A 24,165-nucleotide genomic window follows, 5' to 3' on the forward strand; every position below is an offset into this window, starting at 1 on the left:
TAAAAGTTCTATATGTCTGGAAGAATAAATACGTATATACACACATAAAGAAAGTCACTATAAAACATTTTGCTTAGAAGATTCACTGAGAAATAGCAGATCAACAGTTTGGAGCATGGGAAGATTCCTGTTCACCCCAAAATGCAAACATCCCTTCTAGACTCTTCTAAACATCCCTTCACAGCCTTCCACCAAACCTGACTCACTGCCTAGCAATGGTATTTCCATATGGCTCCATGATCACAATAACTGAACAACCTACTGTACCCTCACAACTCCTTCTGGGGTACAGAAAGAATATTACTTCCGATTTTTCTAAAGAGAGAAATGTAGAATCAGGCTAAATAATCTCATCCATGTCACAAAGGAAATGGATGAGAAATGGGGCTGACAGAACTGAATTCATTCAGTATGAAGCAAAGAAGGCAAAATGGAGATGATACTGCTGTCTGGAGCTACCTAATGGGAAGATGAAGATATGCTAGAGCCAGAGAGCCAGACTTTTCTCACAGGTACACAGTAGTAAAACATGAGGCAATGGACCCAAGCAAAACATTGAAAAATCCAGCATTTCAACAACTGGAAGACAGGACCAAAGAGATTGCCAAATCCTCATCCTTAGAGATATTCGAGCCTCAAAATGGATAAAGCTCTGAGCAACCTGACAAGCTGAGCAGAAGTTTGGACTAAATAGCCTCCAAAGTCCCCTACAATCTAATAGATAATTTGGATGCTGGAGTAAGGACAAGAATCCAGCTGTGCAATGTTAGAGACCAATGGCACGTTCTTGCATCTTCTAGGCATCACTTTCCTGCGCAAAGGATCTAAGAGGCTTCCTGAAAGAACATTAGCATTCATTATTTCAGAGCGTATTACATCAACACACTTGTTAATGAGTTACTGTGAATCTAAGATCTTTCTAGAGTTAAAGCCAACTGTAAACCTACCACCAAAACACCCCAAATCATGTAGGTCTAGATCTGAACTGCACAGCATGAAAAAGAAGACATATATTCAATAGGAAAAAAAATATTTATCATTGTAAAGAAATGAGCACGGAAATATTACCTTGCAAACTTCCAGGAAAATGCAATTAATGTAGCTAAAGTATCTGTTGGGTTATTTGACTAATGGATAATTGCATTAAACAAAGATCTGGGGAGGATCAGAGGAACAATGGGAATTGGAAGAGTCTCAGAAGCTCAGAGCACTGAATCACCTGAGCAAACTGAAAGTGGATGTCACCCCTAAAGAGGGGCCAGAATTATGGGAGGCTTGGGACTGGAACAGAGATAATTTGAGGACTGTGTGAAATCTATTATGGATCACTTTACAGGGACTCTGTAAGGTTCAAAACTTATTATGGGATGTTTATAGAAAACATAAAGGGTGGGGAAAGCAAGAGGAAAAGGTGGATCAGAGTGAAACAAGTGTATGGGAACAGAAGAAAGAGGGAACAAACAGGTCCAGCAGCAGAAGCTTATGCTCTACAAAGCCAGCCTCAGGCAGATTTCTGCCCTGCCTCATGGTCCTGTGAAGCTAGACTGCTATCCTGTCTGTGGGTGTTACAGCAGTGAGGGACAGAAGCAGTAACACACCAGTTGAAATGAATGCATGTCTCAGTACTGTAGCCCTGATAAGCCTTGGCATTCCACCACCAGCACTCTTACCAAAGCACAGGAGAACTACCTATCCAGATATTTTATTGCAAAGAAAACAAAGTAGCACATCTACAAGGACATTGGAGTGAAGTAGTGATGTTATAGTGAATAACTTAATTACATGCCATAATTTACTGGACATGGACAACTGAGTCCATGAATAACCAAAATTAATTCCTGACGACCTTGAAACAATATGGGAATAATATGTGATCCCATTCAGGGGAACATGTGATCCTTCTTCATACCCTTTTACTTAATTTATACAATAAAAAGGTATAGGTTCCATTTTTAAAAGATATTAGATGACATTTAAGTTTCAACCTAACTCACTTCCCTCTAGAAGTGTACTGGATAGATGTATATACATCAGCTAGTTGTTCCATTTTCTTCTTGTGATAATGGAAAGAGACAGGGATTTTGTGGTATATAGTAAATATCTTTTGCTACTCCAAAATAAGAATCTCTGTTCCTGAAAACTGACTCCATTTTGGAAGCAAACTAAGTGTGTGAAATGAAATCATTTCAATTTGAAAGAGGACTATCCCCTTCAGTATCCACTCCAGGATTATTTCTGCAGAACTGTCCTGCTGAGGTTCCTCATTCAGCCATTTGCCATTGGGTCTGTGTGCTTCCCTCTTCTCCCTTAACATGAAAGTTGACAAGGATTCTCTGATTGCTGCAAAGGAAACAGGCAAACAGTCTGTGATCACACTGGTCACATTTTTCATACTTTTGTACTTGCTTTCATCATTTGCAGAGAAAAACAGTTTGTACAGTCTTCTTGGAGATATAGCATCCTCTGCATTTCTTAAATGTTTTTCCCCTTTATGTCAATGGAACTATAGGAATTTTCAGCACTTAAGCATCTGCCATTTTTCATTTTGCATGGGTAAAAATAGTGAGAAAAAAAAAGTCTGAAATGAGTCAAGATTGTTCCTGCACTCTTGTGAGATTCTTTGAAAACTACCTTAGCTGTGGACACATGAGATATGAGCAATTCTTCCTGCAATGGATAAACACTCTTTCAAGGGAATCATGTCTTTGAGTGGATCCTACTTCTATTTTTTTCTGTTTATTTTTATTAGCTCAGCCACATCACAGCATTAACATAAACCTTCACTGATTCAAATGTGACACATCCACGCAGGGATCAGCATGATCACCAAGCCCGGGCTCCTGCATAATGATTATCTCCTGAAGAACTTTCTTTATTAAGTCATTAAGTCTGCAATGCCTGCAGAGATAAATAAAATCTTGCTTTAAAGACATACAAATGACCTAATAGAGCCCCTAGCATGGTATTCCAGTAGCTTATCATTAAACACATGTGCTTTATTTCCCCAAAATTTTTCTTAATGCTTGACTGCATTAGGTAGAGACCATGATCAAGGCACAAATGAATGAGCTTTATACCACTACATGGTATTCTACTTTCCCTACAGAAGTTTTCTCATACGAATATCAATTTTTCACTGAATCTCCCGTATCAGCACTCTTAGAATCGGCTTAGCTTTACTTTTCTCTCCCAGCTCCTTGCTATAAATAGCTGAGTCTCATATATCATTTAAGGAGAATAAAACATTACTCCTTGTATTCATTTATTTGATTTTACTGCCTTGCTTGTATGTTAATCAAACGCATAAAGTGCTGAGGTGCATAGTTGCCAAGTAAAAGTCAATATTTTACCGTGAACCTCATTTATCTACATTAGCCTGAAATGAGGTAGATCTGTAAATTTGGACATTATTGAATTCAATGACAAAGATCAATTACAACATCTCTGACATGACAGGGATTTGTCAGATGAGGAGGAAAAATCATCACTTCTCCCTAAGGGAGCTTATAAACGCTGGGTGGTTGTGACCATCCATCCCTTTCATGCATTAGAACGCTTGAATATTTTTAGTTGCATTTGAAGTAAAGACACAGAGTTTAAAAGGAGTTTAAAACAGGGCTAGGTTATAGTGAGCTCTCTGAGGGACTGCTCAGCAGGATTGGCTGGAGTACAAGAAAAAAAAAGTGGAAAGTGTCTTCATGGGTGAGATACACAGTTTGGCTGCAAAAAAGAAAGCAATTCTGAACTTGGACTGCTGTTTTTCTGGTACACTAATACCAGCCATAATCATTTTATAAGCACTCCAGTAGTAGACACTGTAAATAATAAAGCTCCTTAGAAGCACAAGTGGCCAAGTGCTGGGTCCTGCACTTTGGCTGCAGTAACCCCATGCAGCACTATCCCCAGCACTAAAGCTTGGGGATGAGTGGCTGGATGACTGTGAAGAGGAAAAGGACCTGGGGGTGTTGGCTGGTGCTCGGCTGAAAATGAGCTGACAGTGTGCCCAGGTGGCCAAGAGGGCCAATGGCATCCTGGCCTGTATTACAAATAGTGTAGCCAGCAGGAGCAGGGAGGTGATCATCCCCCTGTACTCATCACTGGTGAGGCTGTACCTCGAGTACTGTGTTCAGTTTTGGGCCCCTCACTACAAGAAGGACATTGAGGCCCAGTGTTCAAGAGGTGTCTGGATGAGGAGCTATAAGATATGGTTTAGTAGCTTGTGGTAATAATGGCAATGGGTGGATGGTTGGACACGATGATCCAGTAGGTCATTTCCAATCTTGTGATTCTATCATTCTATGATTCTATCATTTTCTGAAGAAAATTTGTGAATGACAATAATCTCCTCTGATGGAAACTGGTATGCTTCACTGAATTAAATGTCTAGAGACTTCTAACACTTCCTACCCATCCTTCAGCCTTGTGTCGTTTCTCCAGCATTGGGTAGGAATTATTAGTCTGTTCAGGTAGCTAACACACCATCCACTTGGTGAGGTGCTGTTTTCTAGCAGCCACTTATATCCTTGGCTGGTCTTGAATGAAGATAAGATTCCCCAAAGAAAGGATTTCTTTTTCCACTGATTTTTTTAGACTAGTTGAGAGGAATCTTCACAACAGCCTTTGATCTTACTGAAGAAATTCAGCATATCTCAGGACTGGCCTTGTATCTCAATTTAAATCCAGGAAGCAAAGGCTCTCCGCATTCTTGATACATACTCTCCTTTGGCAGATATGCAGAAACTAGTTCATAGAATCACAGAATCATAGAATTACGGAATCATATAATCGTTAAGGCTGGAAAAGACTTCTAAAATCATTTAATTCAACCATCAACTCATCATCAGCATTACCACTAAACCGTGTCACTCAATGCAAAATCTACCTTGCTCTTTAAGATTCCAACTTGACTCCAACACCTTCCCTGGGCAGCCTGTTCCAATATCCCACCAATCTGTCTAAGAAGAAATTTTTCCTTATATCCAAACTGAACCACCCCAGCACAAATTAAGGCCATTACCTCTTGCAAGTTAACTAGGAGAAAAGGCAGTCCTCCATCTCAGTACATCCTCCTTTGAGGGAGTTGTAGACACTGATGAACTAACCCCAAGCCTCATCTTCTCTGGACTGAACAACCCCAGTCTCTGCCCTGTGCCATCTGCCCTTTTCAGTAGAAATAAACAGATTACCTGGGAATTTTCAGAGTTTATAGAGTTGCAATCAGACATTCAACTCAAAAATCTGGCCAAGTCTCTTTAATTTTATAAGCCTCATCTTACTAGAGAAAAAACACTCCTCTATGACCATGCCTTATTCGTGTCATCACTTTTTTTGTCAGTACGTAACATTTGTGAACAACTATTTTCAAGGAGGAAGTAGAGGAGGAGTAAAATTTCATCAAAACTCTGACAAACACCTTGAGATCTCACTAAGAATTGAAACCACTGCCATCGAACCAGACTGATGTATTAGTTTTACAGAGACAGCATCAAATATCCTCTGTTCTTGTTGCTCTCTTTTTTTATTATTTTGTTTTAGTCAAAAAATATAAAATATTAATATATTTTAATATAAGTACTTACATACATGAACTACACTATATATTTTTATGAGGTCTGCTCCAAAAGTAATGTCTCCTATTTTATTATGTTGGCCCACAACATCATTGGTGGTTATGGAAGTACAGGTTGAACCTTCCCAACAATATTCCATTAAATTTTGTTGCTTTATCTGACAGAATCTGACAAGGAAATGTATATGATGCAAAGCTGTGGAATTGAATTCCTCCACATGAAAAAAAAATAGCATCCACAGACATTCATTGGCACTTGCTGAATATACACGGAGACCAAAGAGTGGATGTGAGCACAGTGAGGTGGTGGGTGGTGTGTTTCAGCAGTGATGTTTCAGCAGTGATCACAGCAACAGTGGGTCACCTCTGCTGGTGCAGATTTTAATGAGTGCAGCATCCAGGCTCTTGTTCATTGCTGGTGAAAATGCACAGCTACGGTGGTGACTATGTTAAAAAATACTGTTTTTTAGCTGAGATTTTGCTCTATCGAATAGTGTTACTTGTGTTCTTTGTATCAGTTGTAGTTCCATGGAAACATAGGAGGCATTGCTTTCAGAAAGACCTTTGTGCATGCCTCAATTCCTGTTCACTCAATGTAGCCCAGGCAAGCCATAAGGTTGGATGCCCATGGCCTACAATCTCCAGCTCAGACATTAATTCTGCTACATGAAGAATCCCCCTGACAGTTCGTAAGAGCACCATCTGCTTCTCAAAGTTCTTGTACATGAGGGCTGTGGATTCAGCTCCTTATACTGCATTTCTGCTTCGCAAAAGGAGTAGTACACATACTGTGCAACAATTTTTTAGAATGATATTGAGAATACTTTTATTGCTTTTAGTGTCTGCACTTCAAGGAGGTATTTCTACATATGTAAACAGCAAGCTACAATTTCTAAGAGCAGGAATTAAAAACCTATGAGGTTATTAAATATTAACTGCACACTGACAAGGGTTATTCCATTCCACACACAGCAAACCAAAGTGCTGGCATGTGTCAGCAGAGATATGACTGTCATAGTTGATGCAACTGGATACTGTCAAGTGAAAAACATGTTGTTTACCATCTCAATTGGTATAGAATGAGTTCAGAAGTGGTTAGCTATGATGTCTTCATGTTAAGATAGACTAGCTCAACCTCTTGCAATATTGTGAACAAACCTTTGAGAACATTTTTTCACACCTCATCTTCAGTAGGTTGTACATTCCTCCTATCTTCAACACAATATGCAATCATCTTGGTGTATAATTTTCTATTCAGACATTTCTGACCATCAAGAAAAGCAGGGCAATTCTGCCTGCTGAAAATCAACACTACCAGCACATAAGTTGGAAAAACACAGCTCCTAGAGAAGTAGTTTTCTCTACTGAAAAAGAGCCATGTTATGCTCATCTCTTATATATCTGCAATTCTCAGATATCCAGGATGCTTTTGGGAATACTCCCATCACTGGAGGATCATGGCCTAGTCATAGTTAAGTAATGGCATGGAAAGAGCTGTAGATGATAGGGCAAATCAAAGCTAAGGGTGAGGAGCATTGGGACAGGCTGTGGATTAACAACTGACAGGAGAGCAATAAATTAAGCTGAGGTGCCACATTGTCCAGAGTTCCTTTTATTGACAGATATGTTTCATTCACAATGTGCCCATTCAACAGACATATAGTATTTAATCAGTTTGAACTAATCTAGTTTATTTTGCCCAGAACAGCTCAGGAAACACAACGAAGGATACCTGAAGAAGCAGAAAGCTTTAAGAGGAGGAGTGATGAACAACTAAGGCTCAGCACAGCTGGACCTCAAAAACTATGTTTAGACAATAGTTCTCACTGTTATCCATCAAACAAGTCCAGAGAATGAATGCCTACAAATGAATTCATTTTTTTTTCCTTACATAGCTGTATGCCATTTCTTTTTATTCAAGGGACTCAAACTTCTAGGGATTAGCTGCAGAAAGGCAGATGGATCATCAGTAGCATTCTGTAGGGGTCTGGCACTGTAGTTTATCTGTTGTGTTATCAGTTTGACCTTGAGAACATAGTCGACTGGTTGCCAGCTAATTACATCTCATTAATACAATTATGAACACAATTGTGGTTCAAACTATTCGAACAGAAGTTTTTCCCTGAGATACAATAAGAGCCAGTCTCAACTTTTGTCACAAACAGCTGGTATCCAATAAGCCAAATCCTGGTATTTTATCACCATCTGCTGGAGAAACAATGTCATTCACTTAAAAGTTTAATTTAATTTCAGCTTTAAAACTTCTGACTTCATGGGCAAAGTATTCCATATCTGTCTATAAAGATTCAAAGCTCTTAAAGGCAGCACAGACTAGTGAGACCTCCATGGAACTGACATCCCACAAACTCATGTAAGGAACAACCAGAAGTTACAAGACCTCCTGTATTCTCCTACAATTAAGCCATTCTAACATGGTTAAATCTGTTACAGATACATCGTCATTTGCTGACAGATATCAGTGTCTCAACAAAAGCTTCAAAGTTGTTGACAAGTGAAAAGAATTTCTCAGTGCAGATACTGATTTTTTCTCTACTACTGGAGAAAAATAAATTGGAAAAAAAAAAAAAAAGGAAGAAAGGAAAAAAGGGGAAGAAGCCAGCCATCAGACTAGCGACCACTTCTCTCAATTGCTCAGAGGATCATAAAACTGCTCCTCAAACCTGAAAAAATGCAGCACATTTTCCAATGCATTACTAGGAAGTAAATTATATTCTCCCTCCTTTCTGCCCCTTGCTACAACCTGATGTCCTTATGGCTTCACTCCAGTCCCATCGTTGCTTCTTTTTCCCTTGTATACCTCCTCTCACAACTAAATATGAGCAGTGAGAGATGGAGAATTGCCTGTATTCATCCCACTTCCACCATAACTGTGGCTCCATCCCTTCAGTGTCAGGGAAGGATACTAAGAGGAGAAGGATTCAGTCCTGAAGAGTAAAAGAGACGAGGAGGGATGGTTACTCCTCACAAAGGAAGTCTTAATGGTGCAGAAGAAGGCTGTCCCCTGTGCCACAAGATGAGCTGGTGGGAAAAAGGACCAGTGTGGATAAGCAGAAAACTTCTCCTGAAGCTCTGGGACAAAAAGAGAATCCTGCAGCAGAAGGGATGGGAAACTCAGGGAGAGTACAAAGATGTGCATGGAGAAAATTAGAAAGGCAAAAGTCCAGCTTGAACTCAACTTGGCTGCTGGAGTAAAAGAGAAGAAAAAAAAAAGTTTTACAAATATATTAACAGTAAAAGGAGGGCTAAGGAGAATCTCCATCTTTTATTGGATGTAACCGGAAACATCACCACTAAGGATAAGGAAAGGACTGAGGTTCTCAATGCCTTCATTAACCTGTCTTTAAAAGTCAGATCAATTATCCTCAGGGTACTCTATCCCCTGGCCTGGAAGTCTGTGATGGGGAGCAAAATAAACTCCCCATGATTCAGGTGGGGGGAAAAATCAGAAGAAAACTCCTGCTTCAGCAAGAGCACATGAGAGTCCTGCTGAGCTTAAGCCTACAAGATGCAAGATAGGGTTGCCTTTTAGACATGGTGTAATCTCAGAGGTCTATAGTAAATAGGAAATGTGAGATGAGTTCTTGCCTAATTAGCAGATTTCTCCTTGTGCCTCAATGACTGCACACCAGAGAGAGCTTGGCCAACTTCCACTAATTTACAACATCTCAAGCTTTAAAACACTTTCCTTCTTTCTTTCCAGATCAGCAGGGCCAGCTGGAAGAGCACCTGCCAAGTGGAAGAATTCACTTGCAAAAGTTCAGATCCAAAATGAGACCTGGGACTGGGGCAGCTCTGCACCAGTGCCTTAGCACTTCTCACACCTGGTTTCTTGCTAAATCCAAGAGACAAGTCAAGCAAATATTTATTCCACTATGTCCACATCTGTCTGTCCCCATTCCCCCCTTCTCCCTCCCCCCCCCCAAAAAAAAAACAGTGGGCCAACACCATGATGTTTAATAAATCTCACTTTCATAATTCCTATGCAAAAACACACTGCACTGTACAGGTTGGTCATTCCACCTGGTAGCAGGCACCAGGGATTTTTACATTTTGCATTTTTTTATGTTTTAGGAATTTTGAAAGGCAACACCACCCTTTACTAAGAGCTCCACTGCTGCAAAATTGGCAGTGATGTGTGCAGCACTAGGAGCTTCATTGAGGATGCCCTGGTGGGACAGCTGAGGGTCAGTGTCAGAGCAGAATCTGCCTAGAATCTGGAATGGCATGGAGTTATATCAGTGCAAGGTTGGGTTGGGATTAGGGAAAGGCTCCCCACCAGAGGGTAGTGGGCAAGGAACAGGGTCCCCAGGGCAGTGGGCACAGCCCTATACTGCATGAGTTCGAGGAGCTTTTGGATCCTGCTCTCAGATATGGGGTTTGTATGTTGAATAGTACAGTGAGGAGCCCGGGGTTGGACTTGATGATCCCTTCCAATTCAGCACACTCCATGGTTCTATGATTAAGACTGACTGCAACAACTAAAACAAGTATGATTAAGATTGAAACATGAATGAAAATATCTGCATATATACCATTAAAAAAAAAAACAAACAGTAGAACAAGATTTAAAAGAATGGTTTCTACATAAAATGTAGTCAAATTGGGGAACAACTTGTTTCCAACGAACTCAGATAGCCTCTGCTGTGGCACCCAGGAGAGGGCAAGCAATGAAGATTAAGAGCTTCCCTGGATCAAAAGAACACAGTTGCAGCTTAACAATTACTGCATTAATTTGACAGAGAATTCCCCTATAAAAAGAGACTTAAACTCAGTCTATGTAACATCCCTCCAAAGCTTGCACTCTCTTCATTCAATATTTCATTTTCTGCCAAGAGAAGGTGAATATCAATCCAAGACTTGAAATGTGTTTTATTTAAACATAATTATCATGTTAATCCTAAAGAAAATATGCCTAGACAAAAATTTCATTATCAGTCAACAGTGATAAATAGTAATAAGGCATATTACTGATCATATTATTACAGTGTTACAAATTCAACTGAGCTAATTCCTTACAAGGAAGAACATATGAGGTGATGTGCAAGACTGAAGGGTCTATCTGGTGTCTCATGATATTCTTTTCTTTACTCTTGTTCATAAGTAATTTACACTGTTTGCCATACCTATGCCATTTTGCCATTGTTCAGTAGATGATTTTCTCCAGAGCACTGAGGAACTAAGAAAGGTGTCAAGTGTTAGGTGTTTCTTATGTATGTAAGAGAAAAGTGGGGAATTACCACATGCTGATTTCAACCCATAGCCCACGGAGAGCGAACAGACATTTTTAGCCAGTAGAAGGTTCTTCCTCAATCTGGCACGAGGCTGCAGCTGTGTTGCTTAGATGTATAAATGTCTGTGAAATGCAAGCACAGGTTCCCTATCCCCTTCTGCTGACCTTCTGCATTGAAGTTTATCCTATTGCTGTCATCTTTTCCTATTTTTGCAAAAAGCTGGAAGACACTGAAAGACACTGGCAGCAAGCAAGGGGTGATGGCATAGCAAAGACCATCTTTGAGCTTGCCCACAGAGAACTGGAATTGTTTCTACCATTTCCACCGAGCTGATGCATGATGATAACCAGGGCATTAGACTGTTCTATGGAAGGTTTGATGCAGGCTTGGAAATCTCACTGGAGGAAGCTGGCAGCTTCTGCACTGCTCAGTTTCATGTTGATGCATTACCATACACTGTCATGTCAGTATTCTCCCAGTGTACTTTTTGAGCTTGTCAGTATGTTTAATCAGATTTTTTTAATTAAGCTTTCCTTTTTTATTTCTTAGTTTTCTAAATGCATATTTTATTTGCTTCTAATTGCTTTGACCAGTTTTATCTGAAAGCAAACACTTTGGATCTCATCTTTTACTTTCATAGCAACATCGACTTCAATTTCTAGATACAGAAACAAGATACGACATTTCCTCTGCTCTTCACAAGGCAGAGCTCATCAGCCATGTTTTAACTCAGAGCAAGGAATGGCTGCCTTGATGAAATCCTAGTGACACATCTCTGGCCTGCAGAAATGATATACAAGAGTAGAAGCATAGGATAATAGCTGCTTGGTTTGGAGATGCATCCTCTGAAGTTAAAGGGACTGCAGTTCATATAATCACAGAAACAGAATGGTTAAGTTGGAAAGGACCTTAAAGCTCATCCAGTCCCAAATCCCCTGTCATGGGTATGGCTGCCACCCAACTGATCAGGCTGCCCAGGGCCCCACTCAACCTGGCCTTGAGCAACTCAAGGGATGGGGCATCCACAGCCTCCCCAGGCAGCCTCTGCCACTGCCTCTCTATCCTCTGAGTAAAGAACTTCCTCCTGAATCTAATCTAAATCTCTCCTATTTTAGTTTAAAACTGTAAGTCAAGTTGTATTTTTCTTTAAATACCTGCAACATTTTTTGAGCATACATAAAATTCCTGTATCTGTGACAGGTAGCACCTGTGTCATGTGAAGAAATACATCATTTTACAGAATCACAGAACCACAGGGGTTGGAAGGGACCTCTGGAGATCATCGAGCTCAACCCTCTGCCAAAGCAGATTCCCTGCAGTGGGGTACATGGGAAAGCATTCAATTGAGCTTTGAGTATCCCCAGGAAAGAGGACTCCATCACATTGCTGGGCAGCCTGTAGTAATTTTTTACTGCGTTCATATGGAACTTGCTGTGTTCCTGTTTTTTCCCATTGCCCCTTGTTCTGTCACTGGCATCACTGAGAAGAGCATCCACCTAACTTCCACCCAATCCACTCCATCAATTCCACCCAACTTCCACTCCATCCACCTAACTTCCACCCAATTTATAAGCTCTGGTAAGATTCCCACTCAGTATTCTTTGAGTATCTTGTTCAGTTTTGGGCACCTCAGTACAGAAAGGACATTGAGGTGCTGGAGCAGGTCCAAACAAGGACAACAAAGTTTGAGAAGGGCTTGAAGAGAATACCTATGAGGAGAGACTGAAGGAACTGGAGCTGTTTATTGTGAGGAATAGGACGCTGAGGGGAAGGAAACCTGATTGCTCTCTTTCAACATCTGAAAGGTGCTTACAGCCTGGAGTTGTTTTCTTGTCACTGATGACAGGATGAGGGGAAATGGCCTTAAGTTGTGTTAGGGTAAGTTTAGGTTGGATATCAGGAAATACTTCTTTACAAGGAAAGGGCTGTTAAGCATGGGAACAGGCTCCCAGGGAGGTGGTTGAGTCACCATCCCAGAACTGTGTTTAAAATCTATTTGGATGTGGTGCTCAGGGACATTATTTAGCAGAGTTGTTAAAGTTAGGGTAGTATCACAGAATCACAGAATCATAGGGGTTGGAAGGGACCTCAAGAGATCATCAAGTCCAACCCCCCAGCCACAGCAGTTCCCTACACCAGGTCGCACAGGCAGGCGTCCAGGCAGGTCTTGAATATCTCCAGAGAAGGAGAGTCCACAACCCCCCTGGGCAGCCTGTGCCAGTGCTCCATCACCCTCACTATAAAGAAGTTCTTGCACACATTCGTGCAGAACCTCCTGTGCTGCAGTTTCTGGCTGTTTCCCCTTGTCCTGTCTCCACACACTGCTGAAAATAGTCTGGCCTCACCACTTTGCCCCCACACCTCAGATATTTATAAACCTGGATCAGGTCCCCTCTCAGTCTTCTTTTCTCAAGGCTAAACAGACCCAGTTCACTTAGCCTTTCTTCACAGGGGAGATCCTCCAGGCCCTTCACCATCTTTGTGGCCCTGCACTGGGCTCTTTCCAAGAGATCCCTGTCTTTTTTATACTGGGGAGCCCAGAACTGGACACAGTACTCCAGACGAGGCCTCACCAGGGCACAGTAGAGGGGTAGGATCACCTCCCTTGACCTGCTGGCCACGCTCTTTTTAATGCATCCCAGAGTGTCATTGGCCCTCCTGGCCACGAGGGCACACTGCTGGCTCATGGTCAGCCTGTTGTCCACCAGGACACCCAGGTCCCTCTCTACAGAGCTCCTCTCCAGCAGCTCATCCCCCAACCTGTACTGATGCATGCAATATTCCTCCCTAGGTGCAAGACTCTACACTTGCTTTTGTTAAATTTCATCCAGTTTCCGACTGCTCAGCTCTCCAGCCTGTCCAGGTCTTGCTGAATGGCAGCACAGCCTTCAGGCATGTCAGCCAATCCTCCCAACTTCGTATTATCAGCAAACTTGCTGAGGGTGGCCACAATCCCCTCATCAAGGTCATTGATGAAGATGTTGAACAAGACTGGACCCAGCACGGACCCCTGGAGGACACCGCTGGTTACAGGCCTCCAACCGGACTCTGCACTGCCAACGACAACCCTCTGTGCTCTGCCAGTCAGCCAGTTTTCTACCCACTTCACTGTCCACTCGCCTATCACACACTTCCTCAGCGTTGTGATAAGGATGTCATGGGAGACAGATAGTATGGTTAGGTCGTGGTTGGACTCGATGATCTTTAAGCACTTTTCCAACCTGATTCTGTGATTCTCTGATTCCTTTCTCCAGGCTGAACAGCCCCAGCTCTCCTAACTTTCCCTCACACGGGAGACTCTCCGGTCCTAAATCACCACTATTCCCTGTAGATTCCGGCGGCAGCGGCCGCGCGGTGCACCTTGGGAGTTGGAGTCCGCGAGCGCACCGGAAGTGACCGTGGCTCTCGGGGTGACGGGGGCACAGCCACTTCCGGCGGGTGCCGCTCATGGCGGAGGATCGGCGGCAGCAGAGCGGTTGAGGGCGGTTCGGTGTGGCCGCCGCCGCCATGTTCGGCTGCTTAGTGGCGGGCAGGCTGGTGAGCGGGGCCCTCAGCCCGCTCGGGGCGGGTGGGGCTGCCGAGGGGCCGTGCTTCGGCCGGCACCTGTCTCCCGTCCTCATGGGCGGCTCTGTTGTGGATCCGTTCTGCTAATGAGCGCGCTCGAGCTCCTCAGAGACAAGCTGGGAGCTTAAAGGATCCATCTGAAGGCTAGAACTTGCCTTGGCTGCTGGGGTATGGCAGCTGGGGTGAAGAGAAGGGTGTGAGGCTCTGGCGTTCAGCCGACCCTGTGTTGCCTGTCTGAAGGTCTACTGTATTTTGTCCGTGATCAGGTTGCTGTGCTCTTGGGGTTGTGCCAGCCAGGTGGTCAGCAGCCACTGCTTATAGACCTGGCAACTACTTCTGCACCCTATTTTCCTCCTACTCATGTGGGGAGTGAAGGTATTCTGCTCTTGTTGTCCTGAGTAGGATATAATTCCAGCCTAGGTAGAACACTGTTGTGCCTTTCTGATGGTATTTTTTTTACTTTCATCTGGCTATTTGCTGTTTAGGTTAGTACGTGCCTCACTTTTTGTTATGTCTGACCCTAGGTATGTTTCTGTAAAGGGTTATCAACTTTTAGCCAGAAATGGGAGTCGTTAATGAAGCCTTTGTTCTCTGTAGGTACAAGCAGCTCCCCAACAAGTGGCCGAGGACAAGTTTGTGTTTGACATACCGGACTATGAAAGCATCAACCATGTAGTGGTCTTCATGCTGGGAACTATGCCATTTCCTGAAGGAATGGGAGGATCTGTCTACTTCTGTTACCCGGACCAGAGTGGGATGGCAGTGTGGCAGCTGCTGGGGTTTGTTACTAATGAGAAGCCAAGTGCAATCTTTAAAATTTCTGGTTTGAAATCTGGTAAGTATACAACTAAGTAGCAGTCAGCAAAATGGATGTGTTAGTGCGTGTATGAAGGAGTAAATGTCAGAAGGTGTATTTTTATGATGAGGTTATTTACAAAAGTGGTTCTTGGTATGCTGGGAGCCCCTAGCAGATACATTACTAGAAGTATTCAATCCATTTTGTGAAAGTCTGCAAATACATTTATGTTCCTTATGAAATTTCTCACTTGCCTTGTATGCAGTGCCAATCTGGAAATTCAGCTTGACAGGTTTGGTGTGTTTTCCACTGCTTCCACAGAATCTGATTTAGAATGAGTACGTTTTCCTTAGTGCAGTTTTCCTGCAGTCAGCTGGACAGTGCTGCAATATTTTCCTCTTGCTCCAGCTGTCTAGCTGTTGTATTTGTAGCACAGAGAAAGGTTTTGAAATGAGCAAGGTGTGTCACAATGACTTCAGAAAGCCCACTGCCTCTGGTAGTCTGTGCCACGTAATTGTCCAATAAAGGGTATTGTCAGTGGAAATCAGTCTTCCAAATGTCATGGCTTTGAGCTGAGTCAGAGAAGGATGATGCTACCTGGAGATTGCGTGTGTATGTGTATATATTTTCTCTTAACAAAAAACGCCCACATACTTATGCATGTTGTAAAAATGATGAGCCATGCTCAAGACACACCTTTGTGCCCCTAAAGGAACATACATCCATCAAGCAGCTTTAAACCTTTTCAGTAATAAAGAATGAAGTATATATCATCTGGTCTTTTTTCTGTCAGCTTTTGTAGCTTGATCATCGTGTGCAAACAACTTCCTTAGTTGTATTTTCAGAGAGCTTTGTAGGTAAAGGTAATGCCTTTGCAGAACAGTACCTGTAACCATAATTTTCAAGGAAGAAATAGCTTGCTTTCTTGTGGATATCAGTAAATGTGGCTCCTTGTGATCTTAATTTTTTTCTAGTCCACGTTTTACTTCTGTCTCGACATTTCGGTCACATCAATGTGCAAGGGACTCTGCTTGAGGATGAGCTCAGACTGTAGGAGTCAGAGTGAGCTGGTGCTGTGATAATAAACCATGTACAATGAGGAAGACTGAGGCTGAAAAGGGGAAAAAAAGAAAGTTATAATAGAGAAAGGAGTCAGAGGCACCACTGACTTCTGAAATCTGTTTGAGTGTCTGAGGCTAAGTTCTGGAGCCTGTTGTTGACATGTATGTACCTGTGACATGAATGGAGAGGATAAATGCCAATGGCACACCCTTCAGTGAAAAGTGGGGTGCCAGGATGTCTCCTGGTTCAGAGTACTTTTGAAACTAGTAGGTAATAGTGCATTCTGCACAGAGATTGAAGAAAGAGGTGGCTTTATTTTCCATGTGTTTCTAATGTTACATGGCTGGGGTTAGGAGAAGCAAGCCAGCCTGTACCCAGGCTTGTAAGAACTGTGCAGGTTGGGTAGATGTTTCTGACCTGCTGAATGCAGGAGCAAGGGTGGTAAGGGCTAGTTTGGACAACAAATAGCACAATGAAGTTAATGTGGCCTTTGCAACCTGTAATGGAACAGAGAGGCTGCCTGCTTGGTTTATGAGCTGGAGCAGTTGTGCAGCTCTAGGAGCATCCAGAATATGTCAGCTTTTTATTAGGTTATGTTGGGAACGTGCATTCAAAACAATTGGCAAACTCTTGTGTAATTTTAGTAATATCATTAAAATGTGTTTTGTGACATCAGCTTGTTGCTGGGGTTGTTATATAGCTGTACTGACAGCTGCTCTGTGGAGTGCTGTGTTGTCTTGAGCTTATTCTGTTGTTGAGTGTGGGTGGAACAAGATCCTGTCCCTTATTGTTGTTTGTCAGCTCCCTGAGGAGCAGTGGTTGTAGCAGAGTTTCTTTCCTACTGTGTGATTAAGGGCAGCATGTTTTACTTCTGTGGATGTAAGTAGTCAGCTGCAGTGGCATAGGATTTGAATACACCAGCTCTGGGAAAGGTTAATTGCACAATTTACAGCTCTCAAGTGTGCTTAGTGTCTGGAATGTGCTGTACTTGTGCTGATTTTGCAATGTAAGTTGTCTGTGTTGCACTATTTAAGGAGCGGTTGTGCTGCTAGGAGTGTTAGGCACTCTGCACTGTGAGGGTCAAGGAAAATGATGTTGCCCCAGGTTTTTTTAGTTTGCTTCTCCTTCTTTCTGCCCCCTGCTCACTTAGGAAGGCCAGTGCTGGTGGGGGTAAGTGTTTCCAAGTTTGGAACCAGTAGTTTATCAGGACTGAACTAAAGAAGAAATCGCTTTTGAGAAATTCTCTTCAATAAGAAAAATTAATTAGTGGACACTAAATCATTAATCGGGACTCTTTTTCTTGATTACAGGTGTTATTTGAACTCAGGTAACCTTTTTTGAATAAGAGGCTTCCAGATTGGGTCTTGAAGGTGTCTCAGAAGAATGCCATGGTACCAGCTCCTTCAGAGCTCCTCTATAGCTGTGAGAAGCTGGTCAGACTGTATTTCTTAGTAGTCTTGGTAGAAACTTCAGACTAAAAGCAGACTTCTCTGTTGTTCCTCCTCTTAACTTTTAACATAGAATGCTGCTTGCAAATGTAGTTTACAGTTTTGCTTGTAAATGAGCCAGAAGGCACTTCAGATTTCAGTTAGCAGGTTTTTTTTTTCAGCTCAAGATAGCATTTACAGGTCTGCAGGATAGTTCTTGGTTAGCTTTGCTCCCTACCACTAGTAAGACACCAGAGAGGGCTACTGAAGTATCAGTACTTCTTCCATTGTGCTTATTCATATTTATTAAAGAAAAAATAATCAACATAGTATCACCGTGGCCCCCTAGGGGGGGTTGTATGATTAAAGCCATTTGTCTCTTTAAGTTTGTGACTGTGTGCAGAGATTCTAGGTGAAGCTGGGGCCAGAATTACATGTTAATACTGAGCTGAGCAAAGTCAGAAGTGATTCCAGGTGCTGGGATGATGCCTGCAAGAGCAATGTGCAACTTGAGGGTGCTTTTCTGCTTAATGCACTGCTCTTTTTGTGGCTTTTGCAACACCAGGGGCCTTTCTGCTCCGTGGTTATTTCTTTGGCCTTTGCTGCCCTTGGTGGTTTTGAGCTGTTCTGATGAGACATGGAGCTGTGCAGCCCTGCACAGAGGTAGCTTCAAGTCAGAATAGTCTTGAAGGAATATTGTTTCTCCATGCACAAACAGGTTCTCAACCACCTTGTTTGAATGAGTGAGTCAAGCTGTTGTGCAGCAGTGCTGTGTGTTTACATCACAGCCTGTTTTTCTGTAACATACGTGCTTGTGTGTGCATGTTACCTGTGTTTGGACTGTGCTTTCTGGTTTCTGTGACAGGGAGGTGTGTGAGGTTCCCACCAGGAACCTTGTACAGGAGAAACACTGGAATCTCAGTAGCACTACCTTTCAAGCTTGTATTGAGTCTAACGTGTGCTGTTTGTGGTGCTTTCAGGGAAGGGAAGCCAACACCCCTTTGGTGCCATGAACCTCCCACGGACACCAACAGTGGCTCAGATTGGCATCTCGGTGGAACTGCTGGAGAATCTGGCACAGCAGACTCCTGTGGCAAGTGCTGCTGTGTCATCAGTAGATTCGTTCACAGAGGTACTGCACAAATCCTGTTCTCTGAAACCCTCTGCAGTGCTGAAGTTTTGAAAGTATAGGCTCTGAAGAACTAATTCAGAATACAAAGCCAAGCTGCTGTGGGCAGTTCTAGGGTTGTAACCAACCTAATTGTCATCAGATCATTTGGATGGGTAGTTTGAAATTTTGAAATGACTTTTTTTTTCTTACTTTAGAAGACTATCTCCTGTAACTGATGAGATTTTGTATGCTTGTTGCAATGTATTCTGTCATATGTGTCACTGTTAAAAAAGGAGGCGAGGCTTCCACATAGCAGCTACAGTGAAATGTGTGTGAGACAGTGAATCTTTGCTGATTTCTAGCTGCTGGAATTTAAGTGCACGGACTTCTGCAGAATGGTCAAAAATTATTCAGAAGTGAGGGAATACGTGGGCTGGATTAAAATAGATATTTAGGTGTACTGCCGACTCTGAGAAATCCTTCTCATGTAGCTCTACAGAATTATAAAATCATGTTTACTCCCACAGAAATGTTTTGGGTTTTTTTCTTCCTGTGGAACAGGACTTTTTTTTTTCTTCTTGTGTGAAGCAGGAAGATGACCTGCAGAACTGGCCATTTTTCACCTAACCTGACTTTTAGTCTGAACAAAATCCTCAGCCAGCCCAGGCAGTTAGTTCACACTCTTAACAGTAGTTAAAGGCAATCTAGATCTAAATAGCGAATCTTAATTTCTCTAAAACTGATGGCTCTGGCATTATCTTTTAACATTTCAGGAGCTGAAGAGGCTTTTCTTGAGGCTTTTTCTTCTTGCTCACTTTTCCTACAGACATTTGCTGAGGTAGACTGGTAATTGAACAGTAATCCTGATCGTGAAGCTGATGTCATCTGACAGTTTATACAAATAATATCTTCATGTAGGTAAATGTCTCATTTTAGAGAAAGTTACTAGTAGACTACAGCTATTTTGGTATATAAGGGTTAACTGAGATTTTTGGGGTTGGGGAGGTTAGGGGCAAATAACATCTAAGTAATATTTCTGATTCCATTAGTTCCTATAATAGTTAAATCATAGGCTAATAAGGTGCATTTGAGATATCTTGCAATTTCAGCTGGTGGATTTTTCTGGCAACAGTATTTAAAGAAGAAAAAAACAATTCATGACTGCATAACATTTGCAAAAAAATGTAATTCCCGTTAGGTGGATTTTCCTTCTTAAAAAGGAGCGGAATGTTAACTGAAATTGTTAAGCTAAGAGTTGAAGTAGTAATTTCTTGTACTGAAATATGGTACTTGCAAAGGTCAAGTTGGAGACCTTTGGTAGTAGAAGAGATCGAACACAGTATGTGGAGCACATTGAGCCCAGATAAGTGTGCTCATCCTGCTTTGGCGGGGGGTTGGACTAGATCTCTAGAGGTCCCTTCCAGCCCCTACAGTTCTGTGATATGAATGGTTTCTGGCTTTTTTAACACTTAAAATCAGCTCTCTGTATTGATGCACATGTACTAGTATTTTCTATAAAGGTAAAAATCATCTGTCAGTACTCTAAACTGTGGCATTGTTCTTCCATTTCACTTTTAGGAAGGTTTATGAAGCTTTATGTTGTGTTTATATATGAATTATCATAAATATTTTTATATATTACCATGTGTTTTAAAGAAATGGAAAAAAGTGGGACAGTAGCACACTTCTGTGTGAGAGGGGTGAGGCTGAGGGTGGGCTGAGACATTAACTCTCAGACATTAACTCTTCTGATCTGTTTGTGTCAGAGCAGGTGGAGGGGAACTTTGGAGCAGTTGCATCCAGTTCTGGGGTGTCAACATAAGTCTGAAGGAGGGCTGTGAAAACGATAGAGGGCTGAAGCACCTCTCCTGTGAAGGCAGCTGGGTTTATTCAGCCTGGAGAAGAGGTTTTGCATAGGCCTTACTGTGGCCTTTCAGTATATGAAAGGAGTTTTTAAGAGAGTCTTTGCCTGAATTGAAAAGGCAAGTTGCAGTGGTTTTAAACTGGAAGAGGGTAGGTTTAGATCAGAAATTAGGAAGAACTTCATGATGAGAGTGGTGAGAGAGGGCATCCACAGCTTCTCTGAGCAACCTGTCATTGGAAATGTTCAAAGTTGGGTTGGACAGGACTTTGAGCAAGACCTCCATGCCCATGGCACAGGCGTTGAACTAGGTGATCTCCAGAGGTTCCTTCCAACCCAGACTATTCTATGATTCTGTGTATTGCCCCAGATTCTGTTTTCCTCTGTCATTTTGCTGTCTCTGAAAATTATTTGTTCTCCTACCAATACTTCCCCACTAAACCGTGTTCCTTAGTACAATATCTAAATGTTTCTCAAATGCCTCCAGAGATGGTGACTCAAGCACCTCCCTGGGCAGCTAACCATGTTCCTTAGTACAATATCTAAATGTTTCTCAAATGCCTCCAGAGATGGTGACTCAAGCACCTCCCTGGGCAGCCCGTTCCAGTGCCTGACCACTCTTTTGGAGAAGAAATTTTTCCTAATCTTCAACCTGAACCTCCTCTGGCACAACTTGAGGCTTCTCCCTACTATCGCTAACGAAGCAGATTGCAGGAGGCTTTTCAGCTGGTTGAACAATTACTGTTTTGCTATGAGCCAGACTTGACACTGAATCACTTCTTGGTCACAAGAAGGAAAATGTTACTTGTGGAGCTCTTAACCTAGCTGGATGAAATTGGTCAAGGAGTACACAAGTGAAGGTCTGAACACTAAACACTAGGTGGATCTGAGGGCAAAACTAAAAGTTAGGATGTTTCGATCTCTTTTTAAACTGACTTCTCTTGCCCTAGTATTTCTACTTTCTCATTGGATTCTAGATGACAGTGCTGTTTTTACTTCATACTGGAGTTATATATCTGCTGACATTTTGCACAACAAACCATGTTTAACAAAGTACTTACTTAGTATCTTTCTTTTATTTCAGTTCACCCAGAAAATGTTGGACAACTTCTATAATTTTGCTTCCTCATTTGCTGTTACTCAGGCACAGATGACACCAAACCCCTCTGAGGCTTTCATTCCTGCAAATGTAGTTCTGAAATGGTAATGGAAACGATCTTTAGTAACTAGTGTGTTGTTGTTTAGTGCTAGGCATCAAAACAGCTGTTTTCTAAGTATTACTGTCATGCTATTCCAGTGAGATGATGCAGAAATGCTGTTGCAAATCTAAGGTGCTCTGTCTACTGGTTTTAAACTTATCACTGTTTTCATGTAAATTTCACAGCCTGTGCATTTTGTTGCGTCTGGAAATGTCATCCTTCACACAGTAGGTTTGCATTGTTGCTGGCTGCAAGTTTTTGGAGTTGTGGTGAGATGGAATACTGATGCCTGTCAGTTTGTTGTTACAAGTTGTTTCTGTGCTTGTAACCTTCATAGACATAGTGCCATCAGGGTTATGTTGCTTAAGAAGATGGGAGGGTTGAGAAATCATGTTCCACCTTTACCTGGTTCTGCCACCAGCATGAAACAGTCTCCCTGGGAGTTGTTTTCCAGGTCTTTCCTTCAGGTGCTCATTCAGTGGTTCAGGCTGTGACTCAGCAGTCCCATACAGTAGGTCGGCATGTTAACATAAGCAGTATGTTTCCTTTGGAAATGTAATTTGATGCAGATTTCTTCTAAATTGAAGATAACTGTAGGCATCCCACTTGTGGGGAACGTCTCTAGTGAGAGAAACCAAAGGGTTTCTCTCACTAGAAAGGCTAAAACAGGTAAAAAAGGTAGACAGGCTAAAAAAGCAGGATAGTGGCTGGCTGCTCCCTGAGTAATGCTGAATTTGCTTTTGTTCTAAATGGCAAAGTGAAGTGATGCATTACTCAAATAAAGCAAACACATTTGTGCATGGAAATCTGTTAAATTGATTACAGCCACAAGAGATTTAAAAAAAAAAGTTTCATTTCATCTGTTCGTGAGTCGTTATAATGTATTTAATTATAGCTTGTAAAACAGAGTGTCTTAGGTCTCTGCAGTGGGCTTGCTGCAATGGAAATTCACTAGATTGGCTCCGAATGCCATTAATGAATAAGCCTTTATTTTTTCTTTTCTTTTGAGTAGGTTGAAGCCCTTCAAAATTTCTTCTCTAATTGGAATTGGCTTTGAAATTTCCAGATGTGTACACTTTTGTTGTCTTTGTTTCAGTGGTAGTAGCTCTCGTGATACCTTGCAGCTTGTATTTGTGATGATTTGAAGGGGTTTCTGGGCTCTTGGAGCTCAGTCTGCAAGTTGAGAGAGCCAGGGAAATTGAACTTCCTCTGTTTTTGTTGTGTGTGTTTTCTACTGCTGTAGATCTGTAGTCGATTCCAACATTGTTTGGATGTCTTTGCTGGTTAGGAAAGTGAAACTAGAATGACGTTTGCATGCTTCATTCTACACTGTTAATTGCTTTTCTTTATTAGATTTTGATAAAATGTCACTGTGTAATAAATGTAGAAGTTAGAATTATTTGGTGAGAGGAGAAGGAGAATGGGGGTTAATTTCTAAAGATTTCTGTTGAGTTCATTCGTTTACTTTTTTTTTTATTTTTTTTTTTGTAGGTATGAGAACTTCCAGAGACGCCTGACACAGAACCCTCTCTTCTGGAAAACATAAGCTTGAATCATGTTGTTTCAAGCACTCTCTAATCTAAAATACACAGCAAATAACTTCATGGAAGAACTCTGATGCAGAAAAGAAAAAAAAACGATTAGTCTGAATAGACCAACTTGTAACTTTTATATTACTCCAATTATTTAAAATTAAAATCTGTGAAAACTGCTTGCTTGTGTGTTTGTTTTTTTTAATGGAAGTACTTTCCTACAGCAGAAATCAGTGATGCGTATGTAGAAGGACTCTCCTGAAACTGTATTTAAAATGGAAGGGATTGCAAGATGAAGAATGGTGTTTAATAAATATAGCTTTTCCCTCTTAGTCTCATTGTGAAAGGTGATGGGGGAACTAACTGAGAATATGCTGGTGTTTTCCTTGCTGGTCCTTGTGCTGTAAATGCTTTTATGTGGACAGCTGAGATTCCTGTGCTCAGCTTCTGTCAATAGTACATCTCCCTTTCTTTGTCTGGAAGATGCTATGGAGCTTGATCTCAGGTGTCTTGTCTTGAACTTTCCCTAAGTGAAAGTGTAGTTTAAAGAAGTTTCTGGGTCTTTTTCCCTGCAGGCCAAGTAAATACCTTTCAAACAGCTGTTATGGGCATAGTTGGCTTTATAGATTGGTATTTTACAGGCTAGAGCTGTGAGGTGATGGGTTATTGACAGTAGAGGTACTTGGTGAATTTTGTCTCCATCCAGCTTTCTCAGTTTATGGCATGAGGAATGTGGTGCCTTTCATTCATGTACAGGTGTTGCTTTCTCGTTTGCAGCCTGCATTTTAAGAC

The 24,165-nt window shown here is 41.8% G+C and overlaps 1 protein-coding gene across 1 annotated transcript; it reads left to right on the forward strand.

The window, feature by feature from the left end:
* The first annotated feature begins 14,223 nt into the window (after positions 1 to 14,223).
* HIKESHI (heat shock protein nuclear import factor hikeshi) lies at positions 14,224 to 23,552 on the forward strand. The gene is made up of 5 exons (XM_065729965.1): positions 14,224 to 14,358; positions 14,983 to 15,220; positions 18,651 to 18,802; positions 21,727 to 21,845; positions 23,333 to 23,552. The coding sequence occupies exons 1-5, from the start codon at positions 14,329 to 14,331 to the stop codon at positions 23,385 to 23,387; spliced, it is 594 nt and encodes a 197-aa protein (XP_065586037.1). The 5' UTR covers positions 14,224 to 14,328; the 3' UTR covers positions 23,388 to 23,552.
* Positions 23,553 to 24,165: the final 613 nt, after the last annotated feature.

This window comes from Cyrtonyx montezumae, unplaced genomic scaffold, assembly GCF_038088225.1.
Source record: "Cyrtonyx montezumae isolate F1298 unplaced genomic scaffold, pur_monq_1.0 scaffold_12, whole genome shotgun sequence".
Taxonomy (NCBI): Eukaryota; Metazoa; Chordata; class Aves; order Galliformes; family Odontophoridae; genus Cyrtonyx; species Cyrtonyx montezumae.

Bases quoted from the DNA above. Each gene is read 5' to 3' on its own strand.
- HIKESHI (XM_065729965.1), top strand. From the start codon at position 14,329: ATGTTCGGCTGCTTAGTGGCGGGCAGGCTG. The intron at 15,221-18,650 runs GTAAGTATACAA...TGGTGCTTTCAG, and splicing joins AATTTCTGGTTTGAAATCTG to GGAAGGGAAGCCAACACCCC. The intron at 21,846-23,332 runs GTAATGGAAACG...TTTTTTTTGTAG, and splicing joins GCAAATGTAGTTCTGAAATG to GTATGAGAACTTCCAGAGAC.